At 41.7% G+C, this 10,440-nt stretch overlaps 1 protein-coding gene across 1 annotated transcript in view; it reads right to left on the bottom strand.

The window, feature by feature from the left end:
* Nucleotides 1–300: 300 nt before the first annotated feature.
* The window catches only part of FNDC1 (fibronectin type III domain containing 1), a 71,381-nt gene continuing 61,241 nt past the window's right edge, over nt 301–10,440 (bottom strand). The window contains exons 19-23 of the mRNA XM_074144650.1: nt 10,064–10,143; nt 7,928–7,957; nt 3,803–3,964; nt 2,643–2,765; nt 301–1,138 (exon numbers count right to left, since the gene is read on the bottom strand). Of these exons, the coding sequence (XP_074000751.1) occupies nt 1,023–1,138; nt 2,643–2,765; nt 3,803–3,964; nt 7,928–7,957; nt 10,064–10,143 (511 nt within the window). The 3' untranslated portion in view covers nt 301–1,022. The remainder of the gene's footprint in view (nt 1,139–2,642; nt 2,766–3,802; nt 3,965–7,927; nt 7,958–10,063; nt 10,144–10,440) is intronic.

The raw sequence follows: 10,440 nt of genomic DNA, 5'->3' as shown, positions 1-10,440 counted from the left end.
CCCATGCATCTGCACAGTGAAGTGAAAGATACTGACAAGGAATAAATAACATACAAAATAAGTTGAGAATGGATTGAAGAAAAGTTGCGCTAAAACTTTTAAACAGTAGAGGATAGAAAGCTTAACTGATGGTGATAAACTGTTGAATATGTGGTTTTGCTGGACCATACAGTGCCACTCTAACATGGATAGAGGGGTAGATTCCCATTGATCATCCAGTCCAAAGGCTGCCAAGGAAGTGGGACACAGGTCTTTGATCAATATTTCAAATGTTAGATCAACAGTACTCACAAGAAGAATACAGCTCTTTCCTTGGTTAATATATTGTGCATAACAATATCTCAAAGAATTAACAGCACCCTTTACATAAAAATTCCAAACATATTTATCTAGTGAACAAGAAAAACTCAGCATCTCTAAGCAGTACTTCTGCAGATGTACAGTACTGTATTTATATAGATATAGATATAGATACCTCAAAGTGAATTTACATTGTGATGTGGTGATTAGTCCAGCAGTGGGCAAACCCACAGGGCAAGTCTTCAGGAGCATATATTGCCTTTGGTGGGTGGCCAGTTACATGGCATGATTGCATAGGAGAGCCCCATTGGGCAGCAAAGGACAGTTCAGCATCCCATTAAGCAAGCACAGCATGCTTTGGTCGTTCCTGCAAGATATAAGAAACTTCCAAACTTTCATGGCTAATACAGTTCTAGTTTTTACAGGTCACGCACGTTGCAACCACCTCTCCGTGCCTTAAAGACCCAGAGGAAGAAGGTAGGACACCAAACTTATATCCTGTCCCTGCTTCCAAGCAGAAATCAAGCAGCACCACAGATTTAGGCTGGTAAAGTGGGGACCATGTTTGGCTTCACGGGGGTTTCTTAAGCAGCTGATCTTCACTGATTTGCCTCATTTTTTATTTTTTTTTTCCTTTCCGAATCAGTTGCTCACAGTCCGCTGGTAGAAATCTTTTGAAAAGCATGGTCAGCCTGCCCTGCCTGAGACAGGAAAGCAGACTGCTACCATTTCCCTGGGATAGGCACGCCGCACTCATACCAGCCCACGTAGTAGTAGGGAGTTGTGTATCCAATGCGTCCAAAAGATACAGGCTCCTGGCGGTACTGGCGGTAATACCCTGTTGGGAGAAAAACATCCATTTGCATTTCAAAACAGAGACATAATAATTTAACAATAGTAACAGATGCAGCAAGAGTCAATCCCACAGCCCAAATGAAAACTTAGAAGCTGTCTGGTAGGGAGTTTTGTCAAAAGAGTATTTGCTAGCCCTGGTATTTGCTTTAGACCTTTCTTGAATGATTTCACTCTGGTCCTTTATATTTCTTGTAATTTTGGTTCAGTTTACTGTCCAAAATCTCTTGAACTATTGTGTAATGCTGCAGTCTGCCAAAGCGCTTCTGCATTTCACTCCAAAAGGTGGCTATATTTCAGCTGTGTTTATGAAGTTTGCGAGTCAGTTTGAATATATGAAGGACTCTAGGGCAAAAAATACCATCAAATCCTATTATCTCATAGGGCTCAAGAGACGATCAACAAACATCAGCTTTTCACAAAATAAAAAGGTATCATTCCATGCAGTAAATGTGGAGCTAAGCCCTTTCTCCCCCTTCCGATAGCCTTTTTCTTCATCTGCAGAAAGAATGTGACTGCTTAAAGCATTAGGAGAGGTGCAGCATTCTTCCGCGCATAGCTCGTGCACTGGAACATCTGAAACACTCATGTCTTGTGCCAATAATATAATTTCTGTGTGCTCTCTATCTCTGTCTCCTTGTCCTAGTAATACACATCTGGATTAACCATCCTTCTTTTGAACTGAGAAATGCAGTACTTCCCAGTGATATATACAGATATATATATCTGTGGCTATTTCAGTTTCTTCCTGGTAACACCACCATGAAAAGATTATCAACAAACAACTTAACATGGAAACCATTAAAGCCAACTGAATAATTTAAATCAACTGACTTATTGAAAAGATTGGCTGACTTTCATGATTGGGTTTGTTTTGGGGAGAAAGCCATTACCCTCTTGGCTATGTGAGCTAAGCAGTTTACTCAGAGGAACTCCTTCAAGGTGAGAATTTTCACTCGGAGGAGGGTATCTACCAGGCCAGAAAAAACATCCTGCAGTCCTACCTTAAGTCACTAGACATACTCCTATGTGTTTTGCATTGAATTAACTGGTCAGAAACCATTTGCAAAAGCCATATTTGCAAAGATGCAGTTGGTCCTTTGTGGAAGAGTTTGCACCTCTGTTCAATGAAGTATGTCTTATAATTTGGAGGAAGGTTTCACAGACCTATACATTTCACAGACCTATAGAATTTTTTCTTTTTGTTTTTGCATTTTGTTTCTGTAAATTATCCGTGTCATATGCCCCTCTCTTTTTTTCTGTCTCTCTCTCTCTCTCAATACCCACAAGTCCTTCTGGGACTTTCATAACCTGTCCAGCTGGGCCTCAGTACAAGACCAGCTCATCACCTACTGCATCAGCAGGACTCCTCAGAGAGCTGCCAGCAGCCATGGACAAAGAGCTCCTTGCTGTGCCCTGCTCCCTACTACTTAAACCTATGGACGGGATGACAGGCACCTGGCCAGCATCCTACTCCCGCATCGCCATACCTCGGATGGTGGGCAGGGCTTCAACGTACGACTGAGGTCCTGTTCTTCCATCCAGGTGTGAATCCACAAACTGGCAGTGGTCCTCACCCCTTCCCCAGCTATCCCCAATGCTGTAGAAGGTGTCTGAAGGGTGATACAGATTATTCAACTCAGCATTATTTTTGTTTGGGATGCTCTTTACCACCAGGAAAATAGATGTGAGAGAAAGTAGGGTAAGTACCACAGTGACAAACACAGTATTTCTAATGAACAAACGATGGCTGAAAAGAGGTAGAATGCTACCTTCACAGTATGGAAGGAGATATTATGGAAAAGAGAAATGGGTTATAGGTCAGTAAAGAATACTCCCTATTTTGAAAGTCTGTGGACACTGCACCACAGGTAACAGGAGCAGGGAATTTCAACCAAACCAGTCATTTCAATATGTCATAAAAAAGTAAAAAAGACTCCATTTGTCAATACCATCAGCTTGACTTCAGTCTCAAATGAAAACTAAAAACTGTGGAACTCTCCCTCTAGCAGATGAGGTGGGTCCTGCCACCCTGACTGTTTCTTATTGTATATTCAAACACTGCCTTTAAATTATATAAATGCATTGCAATAAAAATAACACACCACCAAAATCTGAAAAGCCATTGAGATAATCCCAGTACCCCAGATCAACAATACAGAAAGTCTTCTTCATTAACTCTCATCAAATACACCTGTGTAAGAGCTAGTGATAACCCCTAGGATACTGCTAGTACCCAGTCACTGTAATACCAGTTTTTTCTCCACCATTCCCCACTTCCATCTGCCCTGGGGCTCTTTAGGGTTTGTTGCTCTGTCTGACCATGTGCAATTGGGCCTCATCCACCCACGGAGCAAGCGTGGGACGCAGAACTTTGTTCTCACAGTACAAAGCACATTGCTTTCTCAGGATACAAATCCACCCAGGCTTTTCAAGGGAAACTTCCTCCTGTCCTCTGTCTGAAGAGCTCTGCTTGAAAGCTAATGCCAGGGTGTGAGTGTAACACAAAAGCAGGGCAGCGCAGCTGTCACATCGGACCTTCTCGGATTGCCAGACAGCCATCACACAATTCCTTCACAGACAAGGTGAAGAAAGTGAGAAGATGGAGATGACAAGTAATCATATACAGGAAATTAATCTCAGTGCCTACCTTTCAGGTCATCGCTGAGGTAAATCTTGTACCTTAAGGAGTTGCAAAGAACCACTCCTACAAACTTGCGGTACCAAGTTCTTTTCACGTACTGCTTGCCACTGCAGTCTGAATAGGTGGGGTCGTATTTAAAAGTGAAGGGGATCCAGATAGGCTCACCACCTTGGAGAAAATAAAATTGAACATCAAGGACAGACTTTAGCACTTCAGTCTGAGTTTTGCTGAGGTTAACATCTGATAATATGTTTTACAAGAGATGCTGCAGCAGATTAATGCATGACCTTTCTATATCTGGAAATGCTACTTCAAGAACAAATATCATTAAAAAAAATATTAAACAGCAAGGGACTTGATTAAATCCCTTCTAGGTAGTAGACAACAATAACTGTTAAAGTGATAAAAAAATATGATTTCATGTACTAAACCACCATTTTAAGTAAACGAATAGTCTCATTTTTTTTTGTAAGACATCTTCTCTACCTCATGATACTCAGTTTCTTGATCCTAGGTCTGACAGTGACATTGTCTGAATAAAGTCACTTGCATTTTAACACTAAGTACAAGACTTAAACCTTTTGCTCAAAAATTCTGTGGTCAGTAACAGCCTGTGATGTGAATTAAAGTCTGTTCTTGCTCTTTGGCTAAAAAGGTCAAATCAGAAATGTACTTTTCTGTTTTGTTTTCCCACATTACATCAAAACAGATGAGGTTCCAACAACAGCCAATCGAGACCTTACCTGGGGAACTCTGTCCAGAGCGCTGCTGCAGAGGAGACTGCTTAACTGTATGGCAAAAGACTAAATATTCCTACTGGCTTGCCTAAATGTTTGCTTTATACTAACCAAGACAATATAATTTCTTTTGAAATTGCTGTTGTAGTAATGTATATATAATCGCACAAAAAGCTTCCAGTGTGGTAATTGATATTTTTCTCCCCAGTTACAGCACAAAGCCCTGTTTTTACTCTGCTGTTTTGAGGTGGTTTACAAATGTGATTGAAAATTTTTTCTGTTAGTCATTCTTCCTCCCTCTCACTAGGCACATGGACCAAACCCTGCAAACACTTCCACGTGAGAAGCCATCACCGACAACAATCCTCAAAACTCCACCAGTATGGACACAAATGTAACTGGACTGACTTTACACAATTAGTCAACACAGTGAAAGGATTTCAGGATTTTGGCTTTAGAATAAAGCAATAAACTACCTATTTCTTGGATGTAGTTTTATTGCTGTGAATGGCCTGCTTTTGTCCATCACTTTTGCCCACCTCAGAAATTCCTGAACGATAAACTTAGCATGTCCTGCAAGAGCTGTGCCGGATGTTCAGAAGCTCTTCATTTCCACAGGTTCCCAGAGCTCTGCCAGCTCTTTCTGGTCTATCTTATCTCTACCACTGCAGCTAGACTAAAATATTTTCTCTTTGTCCAGTCGAAGCAGAAACTACAAGTGCAAAAGCCATCACCTTCCAAAACCTCCTTTCCATGACCAGACCCACAAAATAACTGACAGCAAAAAAACTTGAAGGTGACTGGTGGTGACTGGTGACACGGGAAGGCTAATGCTCTCAGAGGCCTCCCCCACTGACTGCCAGACACACAGTGTGCTTGTGCTCTCCAAATTCTGTGCATCATTAAGTTTTCAGATGACACCAAGTTGGGTAGGAGTGTCGACCTGCTGGAGGGTAGAAAGGCTTTGCAGAGGGATCTCGATGGACTGAGACCAACAGGATGAGGTTCAATAAGGCCAAGTGCCGGGTCCTGCACTTGGGTCACAACAACCCCATGCAGCGCTACAGGCGTGGGGCAGAGCGGCTGGAGCTACCTGGCAGAAAAGGACCTGGAGGTGTTGGTCGACTGTTGGCTGAACACGAGCCAGCAGTGTGCCCAGGTGGCCAAGAAGGCCAACGGCATCCTGGCCTGTATCAGGAACAGAGTGGTGAGTAGGACTCAGGAGGTGATCATCCCCCTGTACTTGGCACTGGTGAGGCCCCACCTCGAGTACTGTGTCCAGTTTTGGGCCCCCTACCACAAAAAAGACATTGAGGTGCTGGAGCGGGTCCAGAGAAGGGTAACGAAGCTGGTGAGGGGTCTGGAGCACATGTCTTATGAGGAGAGGCTAAAGGAGCTGGGGTTGTTCAGCCTAGAAAAAAGGAGGCTGAGGAGGCACCTTATCGCTCTCTACAACTACCTGAAAGGAGGGTGTAGAGAGGCGGGGTCGGTCTCTTCTACCAAGTCACAGGCGACAGGACTAGATGAAATGGCCTCAGGTTGTGCCAGGGGAGGTTCAGGTTGGATATTAGGAAGAAGTTTTACACTGAAAGAGTTATCAAGCATTGGAATGGGCTGCCCAGGGAAGTGGTTGAGGGACCATCCCTGGAGGTGTTCAAAAGACGGGTTGACATGGTGCTGGGGGACATGGTTTAGTGATGTTTTTTTTGTCAGAGTTAGGTTGATGGTTGGACCAGGTGATCTTGAAGGTCCCTTCCAACCTAGATGATTCTATGATTCTGTGCACCATCAGAGACATCTGAGAGGACATGGAAAAAAACAGACTAACAAGCGAAATAAAACATAGAAGGGAGGGAGACACTGGACATTGTTTTCAGGAAGAATGCAGTCTAAAAGCCCCAGAACCAACCATTTGAGCTGCTTAGGAAAGCTGACAGAGTGTAATAACCATGAGGTTTTTTTTTCCTGCTTCTCTCCCCAGAGCAGGCACTGACTGGGATTACCCTACCAATGTCCACGGCAGTGAGGTTAGACCCGCACCAGGAAAACAGTTCCTCTGATGAGGGGCTGAAGTGGCTTGTTGCAAAGTCAGTCTTTGAATTTGACCATACTTTTATTTCTGCTTGTAAAATGGGGAGTCCTTCCTTACCACACTCTAAAGGCAAAATGCATTACTTGTGCATAGGTAAGTCTAAAAGGTCTCTTGAACATTCTCTCACTCGAGTAAAATCTGCCTATGATTTGTCCAGGCTTGCGAAAACCATGTAGCAGTGGCCAGCTTGCCTGGCTTAACAACCTGCTCTCCAAACTGGTGGTATTAGGACTAGTTTAGGTTTACAATAACACAGCTGCCTTGCTTCAGTTTGTATCGGACTGTGGACGGACCTGGTGTGTGACAGCCCTGAAGGTCAAATAGGTATATCTATATCTATATATCTGAGAGAGCTGGGGTTGTTCAGCCTGGAGAAGAGAAGGCTCCGGGGAGACCTCATAGCAGCCTTCCAATATCTGAAGGGAGCCTACAGGAGAGCTGGAGAGGGACTCTTTGTCAGGAAGCGTAGTGACAGGACAACGGGTAAGGGTTTTAAATTGGAAGAGGGGAGATTTAGATTAGATATTAGGAAGAAATTCTTTACTGTGAGGATGGTGAGGCACTGGAACAGGTTGCCCAGGGAAGCTGTGGCTGCCCCATCCCTGGAAGTGTTTAAGGCCAGGCTGGATGGGGCTTTGAGCAACCTGCTCTAGTGGAGGTGCCCCTGCCCATGGCAGGGGGGTTGGAACTACATGATCTTTAAGGTCCCTTCCAACTCTAACCATTCTATGATTCTATGAAAGTCAGTAGGCTTGGAAATACAAGCCAGGCTCAACAGCATCGTGGCATATCCCTGTCATTCAGGTCAGACAAAAATCCTTGAATTTTTTTATTATTTATAAGGGCGTGATGATCAGTATAGATGAGCCTAACAAGTAGAGACTGGAAAAACTGATCCCACTGTCCAATTAATGCTCAGGAAACTAAGGGACACAGATACAGAAGCAATATAGTTTAGTGCTTATTACTAAGTGATTAAAGCTGTTGTACCACGTAAAAGATAGGCCAAAATGAAGTGCTTAATCTGACACATCTTTACAAGCTCTCTTTTTAAAGACCAGAATAAGGGATCTTAGGACAGAAAACATTTCTTGAATTAGCACAACAAACTACTACCTGTTCTCGCTTATAACTGTAATTCAAACCTCCTGTTAATATGCTTCAAACACCAATATTATAACTGTTTAACAGTTTTTACACTCTTTTTACTGTTTTTACAGTTATGTTTCACAAACAACTATATTATAACCTGTTGCACAGGTTTTATGCACATCATGAAAGAAATAGCGGAATAAGACTTACCAGGTGGTCTGACAATGAGGAGGGGATTGTCTAGAAGAATGAAACAAATTAAAAAAATTAATATTTTGTTCCAAACCTTGTTTTATAATATGAAAGACGTAGTGTCACTCAAGAAAATGTAAGTTGCAGAGTAACTACTTTTAGCTGCATTCTGAATGCGGGTTTTCCATGTCTCGTTGATTTGCAGAGCTAATGAGTCTTTGTTATTCCACTGTTTTTCTCCATTGATGAAACTTGCCACAGGATTGTATATTTATTCTGATACTGTAAAAAAAAAGCTGTTAAGAAGAGTATCAGAGTTTAAAGTCAACTTTGAAACAGATTTTCTCCTCTTGGAAGGTCCTCAGAGCAGGAGGACGGTTTCCCTGTAAGCTTCTGAACAGGCAGTGTAAGTTACCCCTGCAGGCCGAACTCCCAAAGGGAAATGTATCCTACCTCTTGTGTGTGAATCTCGGTCTCAGACGTCCATTGTGTTTAGTACAGTTGTTTCGTGGTATTCATAAATATGTGAAATATATAATTTTGATTCTTTTTGTCGTCGTGACAGAATTTTTGTGGGAGTCCCCTGGGTAGTGCAGGGAGCACTGTCCACTACCTCAGGGGCTTCTGCTTGCTTGAAATGTTCTCTTTTTTAAAGAAAGAAGGATGGAATAGGTCTGGAGTAAGGATAACAAACCAACATGATCTAATGCATTAGCTTCTCTCTTCATTACATTGCAATTTCTGTCATCTCTTAACCAGCCCTTATTGTGCACAAAATACCTGAAGAAAAAGCACAGTGCTTGTCTACCAGTGGGGAAAAAAATTTCCAGAGAGTTTTCCCAGTTTGATGAAAGGGAGTAACAGTTTTTCTCTTCTCTTCAGTGGGTTACCAGGGGTAAGACCAGTAACACACTGAACATTTTCAGTAAGCTGCTTGATCTTACAGCGGCATTCTTTATTGAATATTCTCATCAGCTCAAATCTTTCAATTGGACTTGAAGAGTACTCTGAACAACCAATTTCTGTCTCTTCTGACCTAGTCCATCACTGTAACTATACCATCTGGCTTTAGATTTAGCAACTGCTTTTGTACTTGTACCAGCTGGAAAGCCACCTTTGGCCACATGAAAAGCGAAAAGATCAGTGCTGCAAATAAAACTTTAAACCTGGTGGATTTATCCTGTTAAATAAAGCTTACAAGGTAGCGGATTTTGGATAGGAAGACTAGGCATCCAGGCTCATATCCTGGCAGCCAGCTAATCAGCAAAACTCCCTGCAGGATACAGCATGCTGTATTTGTCCAGTGTTAAACATTATGCTTGGATTTATACTTGAGCTTCTTACTCCTTTAAAAAAAAATCTGAATATGTTACACAGGACCATTTACTTATCTTGCATCTTTGTCTCCCTTCTGTGAAGACTTATTTCCATGGTTCTTAAAGGAGCTTCTGAAGCAAGTGCTATGGGTTGAAGCCAAATGAGCAAAGGCAGAGACTGTGTAAACCCCATGTTGTCCAAAGGGCAAAATTTTTAAGAGACAACAGACATTTCACTCAAGTAAAGACTGAATAATTTGCCTTTTATTATTCAGTGGAGTCATTGGCCTCTGGCTCAATGGAAGAAGAAGAAGAAGAAATGAGTAAAAATAGCTCATTTAACGCACTATTTTTAGAAGGGAGTGCTGCTCTTGAACACACTGTTAGCCCTGTGACAGAGAAGCATGCCTTGTCAAAAAAAGAATGGAGAACTTTGCCCGTCTGATGGAACAATTGTTTCCTGTATTTCTTCCAGAGACAACTGCTTCCAATTGTTCAGCTGTTCACAATTAGGAAGCTAATTTACTAAATGTTTGGTCAATCTATCAAAGACGTTAAACTTCCCATTGCTTCTGTATTGTTGAACATTAGTAGTCTTTTGTATTTTAAATTTAACTTCCTGTTCCCCTGAAGCTCATTTTAATGTCACTTATAATTTCATAGTGGCATATTATTTTCCTAGCTTTACTGAAAAAATATAATTAACCTAAAACCAAATATCTCAAAAGCAGAAAGTTCAGGATAATCACCACTATTACCATGCTGGTTTCAGTCATTGCCCTGCCACATCTGTTACTAGGAATTCAGTTTTGAGATGAAAATAAAAAGCAAAGCATACCAGATTCTGTGATAAATGAGACCGAAGAGCTTACAGGTCCATAACCAAAGGGATTCTTTGCTTGAACTTTAAAATAATACCTGAAACAAAAAAGATAGGAAAAATAAGATTAACATTGATTCCACTGCAATTGCTTTATTATAAATAATACTAAAACAGGGTGAGAATCAAGCCAGCAGAATTCCACTGAGTTTAGGTGTCCTTTGCATTAAATGGAGTTGGATACTCAGCCAGGGTATGAGCTGGCTGTTACAGATTTTTCCTTTTTGGAATTGCTCACATGCATATTTTTGGATCATTTATTTTTATCACCCCACTTCCAAAAAATACACACAACTACATCCACTTAATATGAAACAACCAATAGCAATAGACTA

This window comes from Numenius arquata, chromosome 2 (assembly GCF_964106895.1).
Source record: "Numenius arquata chromosome 2, bNumArq3.hap1.1, whole genome shotgun sequence".
In the NCBI taxonomy this organism is placed as follows: Eukaryota; Metazoa; Chordata; class Aves; order Charadriiformes; family Scolopacidae; genus Numenius; species Numenius arquata.
This window is presented reverse-complemented; position numbering and strand designations above follow the sequence as displayed.